Source organism: Dreissena polymorpha, chromosome 3 (assembly GCF_020536995.1).
Source record: "Dreissena polymorpha isolate Duluth1 chromosome 3, UMN_Dpol_1.0, whole genome shotgun sequence".
Classification (NCBI taxonomy): domain Eukaryota; kingdom Metazoa; phylum Mollusca; class Bivalvia; order Myida; family Dreissenidae; genus Dreissena; species Dreissena polymorpha.
The window spans coordinates 148,075,208-148,101,239 of record NC_068357.1 but is presented as its reverse complement, the minus strand read 5'-3'; the positions used below and the strand labels follow the sequence as shown (position 1 = coordinate 148,101,239).

Below are 26,032 nucleotides of genomic sequence, written 5' to 3'. Positions count from 1 at the left end.
TTAACCTTTTTGCTATGCTTTTTGAGGATTTTTCAGCACCAATGCATTGACCAGAAGTGTTTGGCTGTTAATTATCATTTGGACATCATTTTTTTAAATGATTGGGTACAAAAATGCAGTGTTTGTTGAAATTTGCTTGCAAACATAATGCAATTCCTGGCTCAGTAGTACAGTCTGCAGATAGTGGGAAACAGTACTGAAAATGACCAAATTATCATGTGTAGAAAACAAGGCATAAAAAATACAAGAGTCGTCCCAGGATTTTAAAATTTATTGTACACACTCATATATGAGTAAACCTCATGAAAATAGTCAACTTTCCTGATTCTACCATAGTATGGTGTTTCTTAAGGTAGCACTATACAGTTTTGAGCCTTAGTGTCGAATTGGCAAGGGAGAAATTTCTAATAAATAGGGATACAATAAAACTGAGCAGCAATAATAATAGTGTTTTACAAGTTTAAAGTATCAGATTTGAGTGGTGGTGGTTTGAAATGCATGCTTAGTGAATTCGAAAATGTGTCCAGTGCCTAGCCAGTGTGTCTGCTGGGCAGTCAAGGTCATGAAATACGTACATGCTGGTTTCTAGCTCCGAAGGCTAATTTTGCATGAATTTTAAAGGTGCCTCCACTCAACTGAATTTCTGCAAAAAACCGCGTGGATGACCCTAGGATTCTTCGGTGTCGGTCAAATATCTGGTTAGTGATGCAGTAAAGCAGAAAGTGTTTAATGAACTGGCTTTTGCAGTTTAGTGGTAAATTTGTGTTGAAAATCACAGAAATGGCCTCGAAAACAGGTGACATTCAGACCCCTAAATTGGCTGATTTTCCATGATAAAAATATACAGCAAGTGGCTATCCATGTATTTTCTGGAAGACATACCCCCAACAATACTGAAGATATGTTTTGTATGATTTCAGGTGTAGACGTTGTGTTAGCTGTGAGGACGGACAGTGCCCCCACTCCGGCAGCCAGTAGCCGATTTGTGAAAAACTGTAGTGTGCCCCCCATTGTGTCACACCGGTCTTACTGACCTGTGTGAATGACCGCTAAGCATTGTGGGAAACGGACTTTTTTCCATCATGGCGTTGGTAAACATAATAAACACGGAAGTGAAAAATGGTAATTAATTATTATCAAAAAAGGCCCCATCAAACCGGGCCAGCTTTAATATATACATGGATGCAGTTTGTGCTTCAAAAGGAGCCACTTTTCATTTCAGTCTATTGTTTGTAAGAATCACTAAACACGTAACTTAGACTAACTTAACACGTTGCAAGACTGCATCTTCGAAATAGTAAATTAAATCAAAAATAAATATTTATAATTAAATACCTGCTGAAATTTGAGAACGTAAACGATTTAAAATAAACGCTGGGAACATTACAAGGAATCTTACATGTAGGCATCATGTGTGAGAGGATTAATCAGGGATAAAATAAATGGAGTTCAAAGGATCTAACATTTTGAGGAGGACGTCATGGTATCTTGGACATTTGGCACTTTCATATATTTATTTAGTAGATACTGAAAATGCTGAATGTGCTAATTGCAACATCAAAGACGAGCAGGTGAGATTTTTACAGCTTTATTTTTCTTGACATAATGTTGTATGTTTTCCATTTAATTTATATGGCGCTCTAGTCTTATTTATAAGACGCGCAAAGAATTTAGAGATACTTTTTATATGGGCTAAATTCTTTGCTCCAAATATTACCCATATAAAAAGTAGCTTAATATTTAAGAGCGTCAAAAATTTGGACTAATGGCGCTCAATTTTAGCTCGGCTGTTTTCGGGGAAAACCCTAGCCTAGGTATTGTCACAGCTCGTCGTCAGATGTCCATGTCGTGCTCAAACCTTTACATCGGCTCTAAAATCAAAGTGCTTCCACCTATAACATTGAAACCTCACATGTATATGCACCGTGATGATTTCTACACACCACACCCATTTTGAGATCACTCGGTCAAAGGTCAAGGTCACTAACCTCTAAAAATTCTTTTAATAAATTTCATTTATTCAAAACTGCACCGCAGCCTAGCTTGACACCCATAATGTGGTGCTCTTGTTTATATATAATTTTAAAAATGTATTAATAACCAAAATGGTTTATGCATGTATAAATAAAAAGATACAGCCATGAACAGTGTTTTAATTTTTAATAAATATGCTTTGATTGCGTATATGCAAAACAATGAAGTCCATATATTGTTAACTGATTTTTAAAATGTTGAATGTCACACATTACGTACCAGTCCGTTTATGTACCAACACTTTATGTACCACTATCTGACACTTTATGTACCATATTTATAATATAAAGAGATAACTAATTTAATATGAATGTGTGTTATTGATGAAATGTATTTTGTGTGATAGTATTTATGAATTTAGACTTATATATTGGCCATAGATTATATATTTTGTCAGATTGTCTAAGTGTCACTGAGTGTCTTAGTTTAATTTATTAGCCCAAGTACATGTAGTACTTAATAAATGATTTATTAGTCTTACCTGAAATTGAAATAAATTATAAAAATTCATTTGTCTCTTATCTTATCCTGACTGAGGATTATAAAGTCTAAAATGTTTGTATTATATTGTATAATTGAAATGTGATACTTTGAAGAGAAGAGAGAATGACCTTAATGTTCAAACTGTAAAAAAATCAAATTATTTCCTTCTTTAGACTTTAATCATGTTTAGAGAATGACGTTAATTCATTAGGACTGCTATGAATGAATGGACAATAACACCTATATTTTATGTAGGTGGTACATAAAGTTTCAAAGTACCGGTAGTACATAAAAGGTCTGGTACATGTACATAAGGTGTTACACCCTAAAATGTTCATGGTATCAGTGTTTCAATAATGTAGTGTTTCTTATTATGTATTGCTTAGGTTGTTTTGTTTCAAATGTCAAATTTGCATTTATTTTAAAGCATTTTCAGTCATTTTGTGAATTCCATGTTTTTTGTAATAAGGTGAATTATGTTGTACATGGCGTCAAATATTAATTCATGGTCGCTATGGTGTAGAGAACAATGATGTCCGCTGGGCGTGGGTTCGATCAATACTCTGGGAGTTCTCATTATCGTCTCCATGGACAACAAGTTCTGGTGTACCAAGTAGTAGTAGTAGTAGTGGTGGTGGTTGTGGTGGTGGTGGTAGTAGTAGTAGTAGTAGCAGTAGAAGTAGTAGTAGTAGTAGTTGTTGTTCTTGTTGTAGTAGTAGATAATTCATTAATTAGTAGTAGTAGTAGTAAGAGTTGTAATGGTTGTGTTTGTATTTGTATTGAATTCTGATAATACAACACAATGATGCTGCTGCTAACGATGATGATGATAATGCTGCTGCTGATTGTGATGATGATTATATGATGGGACTTTGGTATTATAAAATTTGTGAGGTTCAAACACAAAACCTGTTGGATAATAAAACTTCTCATTTTATGACAAAAGAGCTAGATTGTAGAGTAAAAAATAAGTATAAAATTCCCTTATAGGAAAGCTACCATTAAAGGGCCATGACTTGTGGGCTTCATCAAAAGCAATGCATGAAACAGTTATATCTCTTTCAAATGCACTCAATATTGCAGTTCCAATTGATATGCTCAGAAATGCTTCTGGATGGGCATACACCAATGAGTACTTTCCTTCAGTTATTTCTTCTAAAGAAACATTAACAACACTGTCGCCCTTAGGAGGAATTCCGGACGCCCCCCTAAGATGTTCCCTCCCCAGACATTTCCCCCATGTTTTAGTGCTTACATTACCTCCCCCGACCCCACAATAAATTTATAATGGTTTGGTTGAAGTATAATCTTGATTTATTATCAAAATGATTATTTTGCTATGTAATCTTTTTATATGAAGTTTGTTGTTTTCTTTGGATTAATCATTCATTATTTTTGTTAAACTGTTTAAGGAGTGCATGTAAATCATTAGTAAGACTTGCATGTTGGTGTACTAGAGGAATACTAGGGGAATACATGGGATATTCTCAAAATCTTACACATGTTGTTTTTAATATAATTAAATAGGATCAATTGATGAATTAATTCAGTTTGAGTCAACTTGGGCTGGGTTGTGGAACTATAGTTATTTGTTGTTTTTAATCCAATTAAATAGGGTACTTTGTAACTGTCAAAGAAAATATGCATTCATACGCATATAAGCCAAGTGTTGGATGTCACTGATATTTTCAATTTTACTAGTACCTAATTAAGACTAATTAAAACAGAATTGGACTTTCCTTGCAAAGTATTTATTATTAATAATAAAATAAGCTAATGTAATCAAAACATATTGATATTTTAATAATTTAATTCAATGATATTAATAATATTTAAATTTGCCCCAAAAAACTAGGGCAGGTAGATAGGAAGGATTTTTTTTGGAAAACCAACAGTGTTGTCAGTGTAAAATATTTGTAAAGCTTCTTCAATTTCAGTTTTACATTTTATGACCTGCAACATATTTTATGCTACTTTATTTTAATATGGTAAGTCATTAAAGTGTTATTTATTTTTCAACTATATAATGTGCTAATCTCATATAATGAATTACTACCCCATTTAAAGATGACACCTAATCTAAGTTCATTAATACAATAGCTACAATTGTTTTATTGTAACATACTATTCCACTAAAAAATGACCATCATAGAACATCAATGCTGTGCTTTTACTAAAATTTTCATTGATCACAATTATTTAAAGAAAAAAAATCTTGCAACGCAAATGGAGCCACTTGAAATACCAAATTGTTCCCATACTAGTCGGCAAAATATAGCTATGACATTGTGTCTATTCATTACACGCATCAAATACACCTTCTGAAACTTTTTAAGCGGTTTTGAAAACGCTATTTCATTGCAAACTTTCGTCAATAAAGGATACATGTTGTTATACAACCGAAAGTGAAAGTACAGTTTTAAAAAAATGAATAAAGAGCGAAATTGTTGAAAACTTACGAAAATTTAATTGCTACTAACATAAGACCGTAAAACTGAACAAAATTATACATAACTTTTAAATCATAACATGAAAGTTTACTTATAAAGCAAATTCTTCATTCATCCGCGGACTTCTTTGTGTCGTAGTCATAAATGCCTCCAAATGGAGGTGCGTGATGCGTCTAAGTATAGAGGTGACAATAACGTAGTGACGTCACCATTTATGTATAGAATGGTGCATTGTGTACACACCGGTCTTACTGACCTGTGTACTATCGCGAAAGGAATTGTGGGTAGCACTACTTTTTCAACATGGCTGCCGATTGACATCATCTCAGTTTGTCAAGGTTCAAGGTAACAATATATGAGTATACTGATTGTCAGTTACAATCATGTAAGTTGTAGTTATTATTTATTGTTGCATACATTGTTTGGCTGTAAGTTTAATTAGATGAAATACGATAAATCACCAATAAAAAGCTATTTGATATATTACATTAACTGTCAGTGTCAATGTCATAGTAATGTTATATAGTATTTTACAACAATGAACCACACACCTTAAAGCTGTAGTGAAATAAGGTCACTTCCAACAGCCTTGCTGTTGGGCTAGCTCTTGAGTGTCTGACTACCACTCTGGAGGTCGTGGGTTCAATCCCCGGCCTGAGCCCAGTATTTTCACATTAATGGCGACGAGGCAAAAAAGAACTGTGAATGCGGGAATGGGTCTGAGCTGTTCAATGGTGTCTGGGAGGGCTATGCGGATGCAAGACATGCTGTAGCGGGCGTGTCTGGGCCTTGAAACATTAAAAAGGGGGAAGAGTGTAGTGAAATAAGGTCACTTCCAACAGCCTTGTTTTTGGGATAGATCTTTAGCGACGTGGTTAAAGTGTCTGACTACCACTCTGGAGGTCGTGGGTTCAATCCCATGCCTTTGCTCAGTATTTTCACATTAATGCTAATTGAAGATGTTTTCCCATGTACTAGTAATTATTTTCTCAGATTGTATAATAATTTATTACAGCAAAATGAGTTGCTATATTGCTCAACATGTATATCACACCTTTATTCTAAACTAAAGCATTTACACATTTTCATAGGTTTGAACACATATTCTTATGTGGTACTACATGTAAGTCTCCGAAAGTGGTATGATATTGTACAGTCAGTCCACCAGGTTAGAATAACCCGGCAAAAAACTTTGAATTTTTTTACCACGATAATTCTTTCGGGATTTAGTGTTAATGTGAGAAGATGTAAAAATAAAGGGTAAAATTTATTTTGTATGATAACAGATTAGGCAAGACAGCATATGCAGTTATTTGTCAAAAATAGCCAATTAAAGTTCACCCTTTAGAGAATTATTAAAAATCATTTACATAATAATAATATAATTAGTATTTCAAAACATTGTCATGGCATTTGTAATCAATCAGCAAAAAGTTTATTTGAAAATTATAAAGCCTCCTATATCCATATTCACATTTCAAAACATAACTAATTCAATCAGTTCCAGTTAACTTTTTGCTGCATTTATCCCCCTGTAAGCATAATACAAAAGCTTTCTTGCTTAAACTTTGTTGATTTATTCCTTTACCTTAGGTATACCCTACTTTGGGAACATGACCCATACCCTTGAAATTGGGAATTGAAGTGTCAATTCACCCTAAATTGGGTAAATATTATTAGTAAAATTTCTAAGTTAATTGTTATAAAATAGAAACTGAAAACCTATCAGAAAAATGGTTATTTCAACCTACCAGTCCTTTTTCTACACTGAAAATCTTTTTATTTCTATACTTTGAAAACTGAAACTATCCATTCACCATTGGGAATGTTTTTAGTGGATTTTGGAAAAAAGGTATGTTTTGCCATTGGGAATATGACTGAATAACGGCTATAAAATCAGCATGAAAAAGCCCTGCTTTAACTATGCTGTATTAAATGTATGCTTAAACATCATTTGTATATAGTTTATCTAACAAACTTGATTTGGCATGCGGTGGTTAATATCCAGTTTGAAGACCACAAGCCTGTGAAAAGGTCATGCTCAGATTTTGTTAATACTATGTTATTGTCTTTTGTAGCCATGGAAACAGCGACTCCAGTAAAGTCAGTGAGGGCCTGTCTAACCTGTAATCGTTCATCTCAAGGACATTTAAAAAACTTAAGAAATGTAGCTATGCGATCCATACTACTGAAAAAACAGTTTGAATGTCTGGGCTGCAATATTGAAGACCTTGTGAAAGTAGGACATGAAAATCTGTTGGTTTGTGACACATGTTTGAAAATATTGGACAAACTATCAGAAATGAAGTTGAATTTACAAATGAACATGAAAGAACTAAAGGAGAGTGAGGATAGAACAAAGAGATTAATTATGCATTCTGTTTCTCCAGTAGTTAAGAAGTTCAAGGACACAACTGTACCAGTAAAATCTAGAAAAAGTTCAAGGGCACTTTTTAAGATGACATCTCCATCTCCATCAAGATGTATTGATTCAGTTATTAGTCCAAAATCAGGCAGCATTGATCATTCATACTCTGGTATACCAAGCAAAACAAAAACACAAAGCCTTGACCATTTGTATTCAACAACCGTAAATCAAAGTGTAGATCTTAATAATCCATACAGTTTTCATAAGAAGAAAATACTGATGCCTCCTGAAATTACTGTTAACGAAAAGAAAAGTGTCATAACAATATTTGAACAATCATCAAAAGACACTGTAAGTGTTAATACTGTTTTGGAAAAACTTCTTGATCTCCCTTCTGTAAATGAAAGACTATATCTATGTTTATTGCAACGACTATCTGGAGAACTAAACAGGATCTGTGGAACAAAAGACAAAAGTGTTTTAAGGACAAAGGTGTCAGAACTAGAACCTGAAACCTTTTTCAGTGACATTGTAAAAGAAATGCACTTGAAATGTCCGAAGGTGTTGCAGTTTCTGATAACCCTGTCTTGCCCAATGGATCTTGCAGTTCCAGAGAAAAAACATGGCATAGCAGCTATGTATGCACTTGGCATGTACTTACAGAACAACCACATGATTGCCTTTCAAAAAGCTGTGCTGCATCACGTATAAGATATAATGCAGGGAATGGAGTAAGTATGTTTATTCTGGCCTTAAAACATTAACATGTAACAGGGATATAAATTAGCTTTAGCCCAAATTAGCCATGGCCCCTAAAATGTGTGATGGGCTAGTAAAATTTCAGAGATAACTCCTATATCCACTACACAAACAGATTAAAAGAAAAATGTTGGGCTAATGGATTCAAAATGTTAGTTTATAAGCCTGTGGAATGGTTGGCATTTACATTCTGGATTATGTATGTGTACTTTATTATAAATTTATATCATATTTAACAATGTATTATACACATGTATGTGCAGTCATGTTCTTTCCATTTTGCTGTAACAGCTCACACTATTGTGTGAACTTTTTTTAAATGTCTGTTATAATTTCATACAAAAATGTGCACATAATGACGGTATTAAAACATAATTGTAATGTGCATGAAGATTCAATCAATGGTTATCATGAATGCCTGTGATGTATCTGTAGTTTAAAGTCACGCTCCATAGATGGCTTTTTTATATAAATATATATATATTAAACTACTAGTCTACATTGTAGATAAGGTTTCTATTTCTTCTCTTACCAATTTAAAACGGACATATATGTACAATTAGTCATACATGTACCCTAGAACTTTCAAACATACATTTTTTGGTTAATACAAATTAGTTTTAGTTTGAATAAAAATCATTTATGTTCAAAGCAACCTATGCCAATGTCAAACATATTGATTTAGAGTTTATGGAGTGCAGCTTTAAAGGGGCCTTTTCACAGATTTTGGCATTTTTCAACTTATTAATTAAATGCTTTATATCGATAAATGTAAACATTGGATCGTAAAAGCTCCAGTAAAAATCAAGAATAAAATTTAAAAAAGGAAAAAAAACACTGCCTGGACCAGGTTTCGAACCAGTGACCCCTGGAGTCCTGCCAGAGTCCTGAAGTAAAAATGCTCCAGCCTACTGAGCTATTCCGCCGAGTACACAAACTTGACGTATTTTATACCTTATATAAGCAATCTTCGTAGTTTCACAAAATTTAACGACAAAAACAGAACTCTCCAAATTATTCAATCGTTTCGCGTTGCAACGCTTTATAATTTTTAGGTTTTAAAATCGTCAAAAGATGCATATAATGGCTATATTAGACCATGGTAAATGTTCAGTATTACTGTTTCCTCACAAATATCATAACTAAAACGAAAATTTGCGAATCTGAAACAACTTTTTTCAATTTTGTCAATTTACCAAAGCGTGAAAAGATCCCTTTAAGTGTTGTTAAATATCAAACAATGCTTGAGATTTCAAATTTCATTTCCAGCTCATGGAGTTTTTACACAATCTGGGAATGTCAATACCTACAAAAAGCAAGCTGCCAATGTTGGATGACCTTGGACAAATAAATGGTCGGGATGTAGTTTCTGCTTTGGCTATTGGGAAAACCATCAAAATCACAGTTGATAACATTGACGGGCACATAAAAGCTTATCAGGTTAGGAAGTTAATATGTTTGTAACTTTAATTAAGCTGTATAATTTTATCAATGTTTTACTATTTGTTGCACTTTAACAATATTTAATATATAAATATATATTTAATATATAAGAATAATTTTGATAAAAAATTGAGAAAACAACAATTAAAACAGATAGAGTCTGTACATTCAACAGGAGCAATATGAATTTATTTTCCACAGGTCAGGCTTGGTAGTGGAAACAGAGATTTTCACTACACTCATTGGTCGATCCTTATCGACAGATTTGACCCAAGAGATCTTCAAGGACTGAGCACACAACCGAAACAGATAACTGCCCAAGGACCTGACCCTACCATCTTCTTCTTGTCTTCAAACGAACATGAAGCATTAAGGTATTCATTTATTTTTTCAACTTGATTGAAAGTAGCGCAAATACAACATGTGAGTGAAGAAAAGAACAATAAGAAACAGTTAACCATGTTAATTGAATTGCAACCTTTCTGTTTGTAATCCAGCAATACATTTTCAATTCAGATAATTACATAAGGTAATGTTCATTTTTTATATGTGAGTGTTAGCTCACAAATAATGTAGAGACAATTTTTCAAGTCAGGCTGCGTTAAGTACTCTAGGAACCGTTACCACTACCTGTATGGATAACTGCAGTAAAATTAAGCAGACGATCCTAGCCTATCCACCGCATCTGCCTGTTTATAGTCTCCACTGGTACACTACAAAGTGTGTATGTATTCAAAAGTATTTAACAGCTTGTAAGACAACATTGGCCAGTCTAGTGTTTGTCATTGAAATCTGTACATATTGGCTGCTTTCAAGGAAAACGGGGCTTAATGCATGTCATAAAAGATTAGCCTGTGCACACAGATTAGCCTGTGCAATGTGCACAGGCTAATCAAGGACGACACTTTCTGATATTGTGTTGTTTTTTGTTTAAAGAGAGTTTCTGGTACTGGGATGACAATTAATGCATATGCATTAAGCCCTGTTTTCCTAAAATGAAGCTTAAAGCTTTTTATTAATGATTTGAAAAAACCCCACATCTTGACCAGTGCTTTAAGACAAGCTCTTTATAAATTTGAATGGGTTGTGGTCATTTCAAACTTGCGATATAAAAAGCTATAACATAATTTTGAAAACTGAGTTGCGTCTAAGATTATACAACAGCGATGCCGAACAAATTCAGTGCCTTCAGCGCTTTGATTTTCTTTATTCGTAGGAAAAGATGTACTCAGCTTGTCATGCGGATACTGGTAGAAGAAATACAGCCATTGTCCATGTTTTCTACGGCAACACCTCGTCTTGTGGACCATAAATACAGACAAGTGGTTGATAGACCATCACAAGTTCATCCAGTGTTTGTAAGTAGGACAAATAAATAGGATTTAATGAATAATGGAATTGGCTAAATGAAAATTTTGTACATTTTGACAATTAACTTCATTATATGTGACCGCAGCTGGGAAAATCAGTCTTGTGGTCAAAAATCACATTTTGACTTTTTGGTTAATTGAGATTCTGTAAACATTGTAGTTTGCAAAAATGACCAACCCTACAGCTTTTTGGTAGGAAAAATGGTCACTTTCTAGAATAAAACACACTTAAAACATTATTCAAACAACAAGCAAAACTGTTTTAAAATAGGAATATTTCTTTAATCAAATACCTGTTAACAATATAATCAAGTAGCAACAGCATAATGGACATGTTAAAAATACACCAATTATGTTGCCATGTTAACTAATCACCAAAATACACAGTCTTGTCTTTTTATGCAAGTGAATTTACTAATAATAAGTGTTTACTAAAAGGTTAACACTTAAGCAGCACCCTGTATAACTTAAGTGGTCCTAGATATTTTCCTAAAGAATATATATATATATATATATATATATATATATATATATATATATATATATATATATATATATATATATATATATATATATACTAGTAAATAGTTAAGAACTAAGCTACATGGATTTTTTTTAATTAGGTGATCATGAAAGACCCAAAGTCATAACCTAATTGTGTTCAGATAATGGACACTATATTAGGAACCAAAGAGTCATTATATACATCTGCTGGAAGAGGTATTTAGTTTGAGTTAGACCACAGTTTCCAAGTTCATGTTATTGTTGTTTTTCCATATTCTTTACAGGGCATATTTTTGAGGCCAAAAATTTGACCCCAAAGGTTTATTTTTTCCCTAATTTGAAAACAAATTCCCCCAGAAAGACGGAAAATGTGCACAACGTGTCATGCTTTTGTTGAAATATTTAGTCCGTTTTTATCAATTTCAGTTTGAGTTTTTATGGGGGTTTTGTGTCGGCTCAAAAGTCTCGTCTTTATTTCATTAAAGTCAATTGAAAAATAAGATACTTTACATGGATTTTTAAAATTTTCAACGATGTTTACACTTTCCTGCTTCGCGTACTAGTAAAATATGACGTAATAAGCATGTGTTACGGCCACACTTTTGCTTTGCTTTAGTTATATACAATGTATGTCTAGGGAAAGATCTAAAGTAAAACAGGAGGGTGCTGCAACCTGCTCCTTTTTTGTTCTTCCCTCCTGCCCCTCTGTTCTGGCCAACAAAAAATTATGAAAATATTTAATTTTCCCAAATATTTAATGAAAAATGCAGCAGACGTGCTTTAAACCCTTGATCACATGCATTTGACTAATGAGTACCCTGGATATAGCAAACTAAAAGAAAATTTTTGGTCCAAATTTCCACCCTGCTCCTTTTATGCAGCACCCTGTACCATATCGGATCCTAGATCTTTCCCTAATATGTTGCAACGTATTACAGTTTAGTTGCTTGATAAACTGTTTGAAACTCTTTTCAGTTACAATATACATCATTATGTTATACACTATTCCCATTCTACAAAAATATTTGTGTCAGAAATGGTATTTATTATTGCTAATACTAATGAAAATGTTTTACTGGCTTTCTGTTTCACAAACACCATATTAAGCATTTTTGTTTTATATACATAAAGCTCAAAGTTTTCATTTATGAATACAATAACAGAGCGAAAACAAGGAAAAAAGTTAATTGTCTTCTCCATTTATAAGTGTCTCTATTATTCGGAAAAATACGCACATAACACTTAAAAATACTACAAGAATGTGCATTGAAACAAATTAGTATTTTTATGAAACAAATAAAATGCAACAATTAATTATTTGTTTTGGTTATTTTCAGGTGATGAGTTTAACAACATGGCCAGTATTCCCCTGGGTGGTGATCAGCTGAATCGGGTAACATTTGATTCGGCACGCGTTCTGAGATCTGGTACTCACAGTCGAACAGAGAGGTTTGACCAGTTGTCTCCAGTCATCGAAGAACTATTTCATGTTCAGCAAGACTTGTTAGAGGTATGTGAATGGTATCTCTATAGTGAAAGTTTTCATATAGGCTAATTCTTGTTTTGTATTAGGCAACTGTTGTTTGGAGATTCTTATCACAAATGCTACAACACAAGTTGTTATCAATATTTTCACTTTTTGAATATCCAAAACATTCCAGCATTAATAGTCTCATGCATTTTGAACTGTTCTTGCAATATTGTATCATTTGCCGCTCTATTCCTGGTCGATTTCTTCGTATGTCAGTATTGTTATAATACATAACTGCCGTACTTGGTAATCCATCCCTTCCGGCCCGGCCAGTTTCCTGGAAGTACTTTTCGATGGAAGTTGGTGGCTTGTAATGAATAACAGTTCTGATATTTGGTGCATTTAGTCCCATTCCAAGGGCTACAGTTGCAAATATGAGTCTGATCTTCGAATTTTCTTTGCATAGCTCTTTGACTATGTGTCGTTTCATTTTTTCTGTATATGTTTGGTGGTACTGAGCAAAAAGTCTGTTCTCCGGCACGGCATCTCCCACATACTGAAGGTCACCCATTTTTTCTCAAAGAAAGCATAGACATAGCTTATTACATATGTGTCCGTGTACATGATAGTAAGTTGATATTGATGTTTTTCTTTGATAAGCTGTTCAGCCATAGGAGTAAGGATCTCATCCAGATGGTCTTGTGTGTTTGAAGAAGACGGTCGTTCAGTTTTAATGTTTGGTCTATCAGGATTCATTGCTATTATCTTTGGAGTTTTAAGTTGAAGACTTGCGCATATCTTCTTTTGAGCATCTGGTGAAGCTGTAGCAGTGAACACGAGAACAGGAATGTTAGTAAACCTTGCCAAGAGATCAGAACCTATTCTGCTGAAGTCTTGTCGAAACTGCTGTCCCCTGAAATGAAACAAAATGTGTGTTATGTATTTTCAGAAAATCATCAAAACCTTCTACATACCAGAAACAGCTCGTGAAGAGGGATCACTTGCCCAGTACAGAGCAATTCTTCATAGAACAAACGTTAATGGTCAAGTTAAGGCTAATGGATATGAATCACACAAAGACTTCCTCATTACTGTCACTAGGTTTGTACACGTATATGCTGTCATTATAAATTAACATTATCATCATAAAATCCGTTAACTGTGTTGGTTCTTGCTTGAGCAAAATTATAGAAATATATTTTGAATGCCTATTAAGAGATTTACATAGAAAATTGGCACTTCAGTGTTATGCATGACTGTAGTTGTTTGCCATTTGCTATTACCAGCGATTCAACATAATAAATGTTGACACAGTGGTTTCATCATTTAGTATAAGGGCTAACACAGGGTTGTTAGAGTTGGTGATGGCTCAGAGTAATACAATTAACAGTAATGTCTTAGGCCCTGTCATTGTAGCTTTTATTTTATTGTTTGTTAATTATTTTATATCTTTTCAGAGCTCTTGTGATAGAGTTAGCTTGTGAAAGATGGGGGGCTGATTGCAAGACAGACTTGGGGTCTCTGGTTCCGGAAGAAGTGAAGACTTCTAATACCAAAGGGAAGAAGCAGTGGTTACAGGAGCAAGTGACCAAAGTGGTGGATACACTGTTCTGCCCATACTCTGCTCCAAAAGATGCTAAAATATACCTTCGGCGCAGTGGCCATTTGTACTGTGTTACGGTGCCTTCAAAAGATGTCGGGAAAACCATTGATCTTATCATAAATGGTAATTAAATATAAATTCTTAATTCAAACCCATATTTGACATTGACCTAATTTGGGCTTTGTTTCACAAAACTCACTAATAAACATCCAATCCAGATCATGTGCATTTACTGAATGCCTCGTCTTGATTTTTCTTTGTTTTTTTATCAAAAATATTATATTATTTCCTGGTATGTGTAACCTTTAATTGGAAACTCGCTTTTTTAACATATATCAGTCTAATCAGTCAGAGGTAAATTACAACTAATTGTATCTTTAAGTTATTTGTTTATGATGACAGCTTTTCTATTGTAAAAATAATTTTGTTTGGCTTTCAGGTGAAGCTGTCCGCATAAGAGTGCCTGAAGATTGTAAAACTGACGAAGAAGAAGATGGTGTGTTTTCATACAGCCTTGGGATTGTCAGAGTTGCAATGGATTTTATCATGTTCAATGATGCAATAAAATCAGGTGATATAGACATGATTACAATTCTTATGAAACGATTCATTCCACTGTTTATAGGAATGTCATCCTACAAATCAAAGTATGCTGTTGAGTGTGTCAACTTCCTTACTAAAACTGAATGCCTGTTGTCAGACTTTGAAAGTGCTAGAGTGAAACTGGGATTGTTGGTCAACAGAAAAGGCCGACCAGGAAAAAACAAACCAGCAGACATGGAACAGGAGAATAATATTCGTCTTGTCAAACACGTAATTAGAGGACTTGGAGCCGGAAAAAGTGATAAAGCTATGCTAAGAATATCGAAGGCAGCACCTGTAATCAGTGCAATGGTAAATGGACTAGAAGGAAGCAAGACACATAAAGATAGACACTCCAGAAAGTCAATATCAGAAGATATTTCAAGATTAGGGGATGCAATTCGAAAAATAAGGCCTTTCAACTATCAGAAGGGTAGACAAATGAATCCTTTTAAGAAAATTTCATCAAATGTGATTGGTGCTGTGAACAAAGACAAATTAAAGGACTTTATAATCAGGCACAGCTCCAGAGCAGTTAATAAGCTTGCTTTTGATGACAATGAAGACTAATAAGGGATGCTGTTAATGCCAATAAGGACTCGTTAAATTGATTTTTGTAGTCAGATCTTCAACACTTATTTTTGCAGAATTGAAAAAAATGTGGGTTTTTTTGCTTTTTGCTATTTGCACTAAAGTTTTGTATCCTTCTTTAACTTAAGTGCACATGAAAATTAAATTGTGTAAAAAACAACATAAAAAACACACCTGAAGTCTGAGAAATGGTTTATGGCGCTTAATATTAATGGAACATTAATATTGTTTTGTAACCTGTAAAATAAATCATGTGTAAATATTGAGCACAGACCATCAAAAATTTGATTTTAGCAACCAGCAATTCCTTCTACCAGATGCACAATATTTTGATATTAATTGTTGAAGAAATATGTATCAATTGTCATACCATTTACAATTTTTACAGTCTGATTGCTAAAATATGTCAGAAAAAAAGTTTTATTGCATTTACTGGACCTATAACCATGGCATCACATAAGAATGCATGTTATTACATTTATGTAAAAAGACAAGAATTCTACTTTTCATCTAACTATATAACATCCATTTTTTCTCTACCCAAATATCAGAAGCAAAAACAGTGAGAACTTTCTATGAATAGTTGTCACCATATGAACTTACTCCACTGGATATTTTTACCCAAAATTGTTGGAAAACATTAGTTACTAGTATGGCATTTGTATTATCAGGTTAAGTATTTTAAAAGGAGAAATCTTTTTGTGAGGGCACATATGTGCAATGGAGAGTGGTCTACTTCACTCATAGTAATATGTGATTGATGAAGCATATGTCAGTCTTGTTCATGCAATCATTTTTATGTCCCCGGATCGAATGATCGGGGGTATATTGTTTTTTGCCTGTCTGTCTGTCTGTTATTCTGTCCCAAAACTTTAACCTAAAACTTTAACGTAGGTTAAAGTTTTGCAATAACTTTTGCAATATTGAAGATACATGTAGCAACTTGATATTTGGCATGCATGTGTACATTTTGTATCTCATGGAGCTGCAAATTTTGCGTGGTGAAAGGTCAAGGTCATCCTTCAAGGTCAAAGATATGGATTCAAAGCGGCGCAATAGGGGGCATTGTGTTTCTGACAAACACATCTCTTGTTTAGATATGAGAAATATGCAAACACTTCCTTATTTATTTTCAATTTGTGTTAACTATTAAAAATTGTGTAGCTTTTAACTTGTTTTGCATGATTTATTCATTATAATGTTTTAAAATAGCCACTAGTGACAAAAGTTGTGTGAGTCTTGGTTGTTCTGGTCATGAGTGACAGGTTTATTTTCTTAGCCTAACTGTGAATAATATTTTAACGTAATATTATAAATAAATTCGTGTTGTACTTTTCCGTGTATATAATTATAAGTACATGTATATGATAAAACTGTTTTGATATTGATGAAATTGAGGTACAAATAGTGTTATTAGTAAAATTTCCTGTCTTATTTGAATTATTTAAGTGAAATTCAATATGTGTTACTTAGATTTTTGTCATTCAATCTTACAATTGTTGCTACCTCACCTCATGTCAACTCGTATTATTGAATGTTTTTTATTTGTGAAAGAAAAACATGACATAAAATGCACAGGATTGGAAATCAATTATCTGTCAGGTTAAATGAGCCAGAGACATAGGTCCATAATACTATCCCATGGTTTTGCTCTTTTCAGTATGAAAGATTTTCAGTGAAAAAAATATGGATAATGACCCTGTTTTAACTTATTTTAAAAACTGTGTAGTTCTTACAAGTGTCAATTCAGAGTTGTTGAGCAGAAAACTGTATGCAGTGTCTCAAATGATTGTCAGCTGACCATCATTGTCATAATCATAAACCATTATAAAAAAGTACAGCATTATTGATGTCATTATTGTGTTTATCATTATACCTCTTTTGGACTTATATATGTATTTTATGTATTAATAAACACATATTATTCAGTTGTGTGTGTTGTTTTAAAAAAAATGCATCCTGAAGTGATCACCTGGCCCCATGTTCACAAAGGATCAAGTGCCAAAAGTTATATCGGGATCAAGTTCTATCGTAACTCAGTCATACTTCATTAAAGATTGTTCTTCATTAACCCTTTGAGCGCTGGAACCGGAATTTGAAGGCCTTTGCAAACAGTTTGGATCCAGATGAGACGCCACAAAACGCGGCGTCTCATCAGGATCCAAACTGTTTGCTATTCTGATAGTATTCTTTGAAAAAAAAATCGAAGAAAATGCTAATTTTAAAAATTTAGCAGACAACATTTTAGCAGACGACAAATTTCCCAGCATGCAAAGGGTTAATTGTTCAGAATATCAAACGGAATACACATGTAAATTTTCCAAGCATTTCAGTAGTTGAAATTGAAATTGGAATTAGTACGTGATCCAGGATCAGTTTGAGGATCAAATTTAAAATCAAGATAGGTGAAATAACTGCCAAACTCTGGAGTATTTCACATATCTTACTCATTGAATATCTTCATATTTGCTTAGTGAATGGCTATAATCATGTAGGTGAAATTTTGTTGGTGAGGTGACTTGGAGACCTGGATCAGGGGTGGATTAGGTAACTGTTTCATCACCATTTTTCAAGTGTTAAATCTACCAGCCATGTGTATATGTATTAAACATCAGTATAAATAATAGAAACAATTACCATTCCAGAATCATGTGTGCCTCGTCTACAGCTATGCACGAAATTATTTTTTTATTCTCCAAATTTTGTATCAAGGATTTCCCCGTATCAGTGCTTAAAAGCGCCTCAGGGTGAGAATACACCAATGTGAACTTTCCATCAGCAATATCGGACATAGGGACCGTTAATATTACATCTCCATCTGATTTAGCACCCCCTTCATCATCATCATCATCATCAAACAATGCTTGACCACCCTGACAGTTATAGTCCACACAACAGGCTTGTACTCCAATCTTTTGCAGTGCAATGATCTGATCTTGCATAATACTGTTCAAAGGTGTCAACACGATGCAAACAGACTTCTGTAGATTATAATAATCTTTAAGGATAAGTGGTGCCAGCTGGTAAATCAGGCTTTTACCATAACCTGTTGGGAGTATAGCCATAATGTCACGTTTTTCAATGACACAAAGTAACGCTTCGATTTGCAGTTCCTTGAGTGGCATGGGAAATCCTCCCTTTTTAGCAACCTCAAGTATGATATCTCTTGGACTTGCCATGTTTACGATTGAATTGTGAAAGCGAAAGTAAGACAGATAAACATGTTTCTAATAATTGCAATTCTTCTTTATAGACATTTGAAATCACCCTTAAACATAATTTAATAAAATTTCTTTAAATAACATTCCATTTTAAACACATATTCAATACCGTTTTTCTCATTAAAAAAATATTCATTCCTACGCGGAACTATTTTGGCGGAATCACAAATCCCCTAACCAGGGGAATGTGATGCGTCCTAGCATAGAGGTGACAATAACGTAGTGACGTCACCATCTATGTATAGAATGTAGAATGGTGTGCCCCCCAAATCAATCTGAACGCATCGGACAGTGGGCTACACCACACCGTCTCTCTGATGTACGTAGGCGGCCGGCATATTGGATTTGGAACTACTTTAGAAAACAAGATGGCGGCCTTCTCGTAAAGAGGAAAAATTAAAATGTGTCTTTTAGCTCGTCTTTTTCAAGATAATATTCTTTAAGTAATAATTTAATGTAGATCTGTGAATTCCCACAACGTACTTAAAAACTTGTTAAAATTTAAAGATGCCATTACTGACATACTGATAGGAGTACTTATAGTATTGACATCGAGTAAATTTAAAATTAAATCGACTGTTTTCATTGTATTTTGAATTTTTGTGAGATACGAGGATTGCTTACATAATCATGATAAAGTATGAAACACATCACTCATTGTATGAGTATAGATGGCCGAGTGGTCTAAACGGTAGACTTTTACTCCATGGGGTCAATGCGCTATGGTTCAAGCGGTCCTCGGATGTTTCGCCCCCAAGACGTTTCCGCCCTGGTCGTTTCGCACCTGGTGTTTCGCCCCCATATTAGGTGCGAAACGACCAGGGACTAGGTGTTGAGTAGTTTAATTGGTGACCATTATATAATCATCAAAGAAAGTACCCTGAATCAATAATGTAAGTATATTAGTGGAACACTAGGTGTTGAGTAGTTAAATTGGTGACCATTATATTCAATAATGTAAGTATATCACGCATTTATCCGACAAAGGGTAGGTGATAAAAGCAATTAGCCACCATAAGTATATATATTAATGTAAAATGAATGCAGATAATGTTTTAATTGACTTGATAATCACAATCCAATCAATTTGATATGAGTATCTTTTATAAGCGGGTTATATAAATATAGATATATATATATATGAGGCAATTGACCGTAAATTTAAATAGCATGAGTCTTAAATTAACAATGCATTTCATTCCCTCATTATGTAATTGTGATAAAACAGGTGTTAGTTATGGTAGCTATAGCGCTTACCATTTGTAGAAAACGAAATGTGAAAACATTTGGAGATCTGTATTAAAAGAATAACAGTGCTGCTATATATTGTAATGTAAATAATTACGACTCATTCAGTTTATTAATGTGCTTTGCTGTAATTTATTATTGTGTGCTATGTATACTCGAATAAACTATGTGTTCTGTTCTATTATATTCCAAAAAATATTCATGTAGTGCAATTTCATATTTAATACAATACAATGTATGGAAATAAAACAGTTGGTTTCTTGTATGCGTGATATTCTATTAGTATTACTATTTATTAAATTCAATTAAAAATGACTTTGTAAATGGAAATAATAATACGAAAGTGATGACATGTGTAAATAAGTAGTAGTGTTGCTTATTTTATCTAAATAGCAGCGATAGTATATTTATTATCTCTGTTATATAATGTACTTGTGTATAGTAAGAAATTCTAGTCATAAGTTGATGGTATATTGAATATATTTTGTGTATAGAATCTATTATATAGGAAAAATACAGAAAGCCACTGTTAACCAGTTCACTTAGGTCGTCGCTCTTTTACATCATTTTTCACTATGCGCATTAGTACCCAGTTTTACAAACACCAGTGTTGTATCAACTTCAATATTTTGTAACAGGTGTTAAACATAAGGTTAACAGGGGCAAATCTGTAAGATTGGCCATGCATGTTTGTAAATTGTGTTATTTTATGTATTATTATATTGTACATGTCATGGACGAGAAATAAACCTTGAAACTCTATGTTTAAGTCGTAAGACATAATTAAACATCTTAATTGCGATAAGTTCCATTGATTAACTTGACAGCTTACGCACAAAGTGGTGCTTAGGCAACAATCAATTACTGACACCCGCCTTCGATTGTCAATAAATAAACAAATCAGTTTTCTTTTAAAGTACTCCCTAAATGGATATTTGATAAACAGTATGAACAGGTGTTATAAACATGCCATTCAATGCGGACAGTTTATCTTAACATTGCCACTAATCCGATGTTGTTGCGTAATATTATTTTAACTATCAGATAAAGATCGTCGTGTATTCGCTTCACAGTAAAAATGATTTTAAAAATGTCGTTTTTTTAGGGTTATTATTATTATTTATTTATAATGAAATGATAATTCAACTTGTTCATCTATGTACTTGATTTACTAATAAAACGATATACATTTACTTATTATAAAAAAGTTATTATATAATCCATCGATATATTATATGTAATTAATTAAATAACATTGCTATAGTCTAAGTAGTTTTGTATGTAGTTGACAAAAAGACAGTAATTCATCAGTACTTAATCTATAAAATTATATCTTAAATTGTAATACGAGAAAATTGAAGAATTATTTACTTATACAAACATTAAATTACATGGCAGTAGTTTTGTATGTATTTTTTCGTATTAATTTATAAAAGTGAAAAGTCTATGTAGAGCTATATTTTCGCGTTCTGCTAGTGTTTGGGCTGTTATACCTAAGTATTTAAAGGATGTCACTATTTCTAATAATTCTCCGTAAAGGTAGAAGTTGTAATTTGTATGGCGATTACTTTTTTCTTAGATCGAGGCCTTTGTTTTAGATGTATTTATTTTAAGAGACGCTATGCAGTAATTAAACAATAATTCCTTCGTTTCACAGGTATTTCTCTTGAGGAATACAAAGCCGCTGTGACGTCAGGATGCGAGCTTGACTTCGTCTGCAGTCCTTGTTCTAAAAAAGAACAGACACATAGATCAAAGGCCGATATTGATGTCGATGACTTTGCTGCAAATTGGGAAATGGGATTCGACATAAGCGACATTCATGACAACGTCACCGACGAGGACTTGGACAGTACGCGGGCAGAAGGGAATGGAAACGTGGACGATGACGGCGCTATTGACGGTGATCACATTACCGGAAACGAAATGGACGACACAACTGGAAACGGGGACGATGACGGCGATATTAACGGACCGCCAGACATGGAGTGATGTACGCTGTCGAACTCACCTACCTGCGTGCTTGCGGAAAACTAATGAAATATCGAATGTGTTCAAATAGACCCTACGGACATTTCTTCGTGTTGTCATGTTTATGTACTTCATAAACTATATAAATAAAGAATGCTTTCATTGTCGTTTTATGTAACTAAACTACTAAAAAATGTTAATTAAGTGACACAAGTTGCATTAAAATGTCAGAAAAAAAACATGAAATATATATTAAAACATGTAATTATAACATAAATAATACTTGAAAAATATGCATTTTTAATTCATATTGTCACATTAATTCAGATGCTGTTTAAAGTCTTGTTTTCTTTTCAAGGCAGACACAGGAGCAAGAAATTAATCATTAATATTACTTAAAAACATATAGCATTAAAATTTTAAGTTAGCTGTAGAGTAATACAAGCCTTTTTTTTTAAGAAATACTTTTGAAGCTTAATTGTGTTAATATGAAATTTTATCTTCATGTAGAGAACAAAACTATATCTCTCAGTGACTAACACAATCAAATTGGTCATAGTGACTGTTCATTGTGTTTCGAAGTTACATGATTACATGTTCTTATACTGAACTCACTTGCATGACTTTAATGGATGTAATCTAATTTCATTGTGAAGAATTGCCCATCTCCTTTTCTAAATCGTTTTATGTAACTAAACTACTGAATTATCGTATGTGTTCATCGCGATGTTTTACAACACTGTAATTCTACGTTATTTTATGCCAAATAAATAAACAAATAGACTCTACGGACTTTTCTTTGTGTTGCTTATACGCTGTTGTGTTTATGTAGTTCATAAAATATATAAATTAAGAATGCTTTCATTGTCGTTTTATGTAACTAAACTACTGAAATATCGTATGTGTTCATCACGTTGTTTTACAGTTATTCTACGTTTTTGTATGTCAAATGAATAAATAGGTCAGAAAAAATATCTCTTTTTAGTTTTTTGTTACTACTCTAGAGTCTAGACTATAAGTTTAGTCATTGACGTGATAAATATTGTCTTAATAAAATTATATAATGGTCATCAATTAAACTACTCAACAACTATTGTTCCGCTAGTATGGGGGCGAAACGACCAGGTGCGAAACGACCAGGGCGGAAACGTCTTGGGGGCGAAATAACTAGGGTGCGAAAAGACTTGGGCGCGAAACGTCTGTAAATCGTTCAAGCCCGTTTGAGGGTTACTTCTATATTTGTATTCAATTTTATTCTTGTCTTTTTTATTGCAGCTTTTTAGATCCAATGTTTGCATTTATCAAAATAGCATAGTCTATAATGAAAAAAAAAAATTGGGGAGTTCTTATGTTATAGTTAGATTTTGTGACTTATCAATTTAAAGTATTTAATAACAAACTTCAATACATGTCTAATCTGTGAAAACGTCCCTTTGAAATTGCTAGTTTTCCTCTTACATGCCCTTGTATTTTAAGATAGAATACTTTCCTCTCCAGAGGAAAGAGGTATGGGTTTAAATCCCATCGGGGGCTTCAGAGGATGATCCATTTTGAGACAAATGTTAATATTTGCTTTAGTGTATCCCAAAATTAACCTAATATTAAATATAGAACCGTGAAAGATAATTCAAAATAATGTTTGTTTCTATATACATTGTGATCCATGGACATGAACATTCAATTATGCAAGAAACATGTATGATTTAAGGGAAGAATACGACAGCAAACTTAGAATGGACATTTATTTTAGATTGTTAAGTAACTTAAACTATAAATGTTGTAAAGCTTGTCAAGTTGTGTATGTCGTCCTTGCTTCTGGACAGCAGAACAGTTAAGGCATAAATGATTACTCTTTTTCTTTAGAATCAACATTGATGCATTATTACTTAAGCAAAGTTGAACTTTTAAAAAACTCTATGAATTGGGAACTGAATTTTTCATGTTTCTCTGCTTTTTATTTACCTGTCATGAACATAATGTTACTGGTGAACAAATGCCTTCTCTCTTTACACTTTACAAGGAGATGGTGTTTTTCATAAATATCCAGGTTAATTTGTATAAATACCGGGTAAGACCTCGTAACATATTTATATACATGTAAGCAATACATTTATGATGATGACATTATGTGTTTCGCTGTAAATTTACAGAGAAAATATACTACAGCCGCATGTCAACAGAGTTGTTAAAAGGGCATTTAGACAGTATTGTCCCTGACTTTTGCCCATTTTGACATATTCTTATAAACAAGAGGGCCACGATGGCCCTGTATCGCTCCACTGCTAAAAAAAGGCTAAAACAAATATTTCTCAGCATGTGCAAATACTTAAATATAGGCCCTATTTAAGCACATGAACAATTTTGTGACCCCCTGGGCTGGTTAAAATTTAACCCCAGGGGCATAATTTGAGCAAACTTTGTAGAGGACTACTATACCTCACTACTTACAAAATGTGGTAGCCCTTGGTCCTAGAGTTAAGGATAAGAATAAGAATATGTTAACAGTTTTCACAAAATAAGCAAGATATAAGCGTATATAATGTTCAATTTTGTGACCCGCGGGTCAGGGTCAAATTTGACCCAAAGGTCATAATTTGAACAACCTTGGTAGAGGACTACAAGATGTTACTGCATACCAAATTTGGAAGCTGTAGTACGAATGGTTTCATCGTAAGATTTTTAAAGATTTCACAAAATAGGCCCTTCATAAGCGTTTATTCAATTTTGTGACCCCAGGGGCAGGGTCAAAGTTCACCCCCGAGGCATTATTTGAACAAACTTGGTAGAAGACTATAAGATGTCATTACATACCAAATTTGGTAGCCCTAGGTCGAATGGCTATGGACAAGAATATATTTGAAGTTTTCACAAAATAAGCACTTTATAAGCATATATTCAATTTTGTGACCCCCGGGGCAGTTTCAAATTTGACCCCATGGGCATTATTTTAACAAATTAAGAAGAGAACTATTACATGTCACTTCATACTAAATTTGGTAGCCATATGCCATACAGTTATGGCCAAGAAGTTTTTAAAGTTTTCACAAAATAGGCCTTATATAAGCATATGTTCAATTTTGTGACCCTCGGGGCAGGGTCAAACTTGACCCCAGGGGCATAATTTGAACAAACTTGGTAGAGGACTATAAGATGTCATTACATACCAAATTTGATAGCCCTAGGTCCAATGGCTATGGACAAGAATATATTTGAAGTTTTCACAAAATAAGCACTTTATAAGCATATATTCAATTTTTTGACCTCTGGGGCAGTTTCAAATCTGAACAAACTTGGTAGAGGACTATAAGATGTCATTACATACCAAATTTGGTAGCCCTAGGTCCAATGGCTATGGACAAGAATATATTTGAAGTTTTCACAAAATAAGCACTTTATAAGCATATATTCAATTTTGTGATCCCGGGGCAGTTTCAAATTTGACACCATGGGCATTATTTTAACAAACTAAGAAGATAACTATTACATGTCACTTCATACTAAATTTGGTAGCCATATGCCATACAGTTATGGCCAAGAAGTTTTTAAAGTTTTCACAAAAAAAGGCCATATATAAGCATATGTTCAATTTTGTGACCCCCGGGGCAGTGTCAAATTTGACCCCAGGGGCATAATTTGAACAAATTTGGTAGACTACTATTAGATGTCTCTACATACCATATTTTATAGCCCTAGGCCCAATGGTTATCAACGAGGAGATTTTGAAAGATTTCACAAAATAAGTCTTAAAGAAGCAATTTTCAATTTTGTGACCCCCGGGGCAGGGTCAAATTTGACCCCAGGTGCATAATTTGAACAAATTTGGTAGAGGACTATTAGATGTCTCTACATACCAAATTTGATAGACCTAGGCCCAATGGCTATGGACGAGAAGATTTTGAAAGTTTTCACAAAATAGGCGTTAAATAAGCAATTT

At 33.6% G+C, this 26,032-nt stretch overlaps 2 protein-coding genes across 3 annotated transcripts in view; both read left to right on the top strand.

Annotated features, from left to right (window-relative positions):
• The window catches only part of LOC127871909 (uncharacterized), a 303,905-nt gene that overhangs the window by 108,765 nt on the left and 169,108 nt on the right, over positions 1 to 26,032 (top strand). The window lies entirely within an intron of this gene.
• On the top strand, positions 7,053 to 12,920 carry LOC127871913 (uncharacterized). Its single transcript, XM_052415197.1, has 5 exons — positions 7,053 to 8,066; positions 9,364 to 9,534; positions 9,739 to 9,911; positions 10,754 to 10,895; positions 12,749 to 12,920. Exons 1-5 carry the CDS (start codon positions 7,887 to 7,889, stop codon positions 12,797 to 12,799), a joined length of 717 nt encoding a protein of 238 aa, XP_052271157.1. The 5' UTR covers positions 7,053 to 7,886; the 3' UTR covers positions 12,800 to 12,920.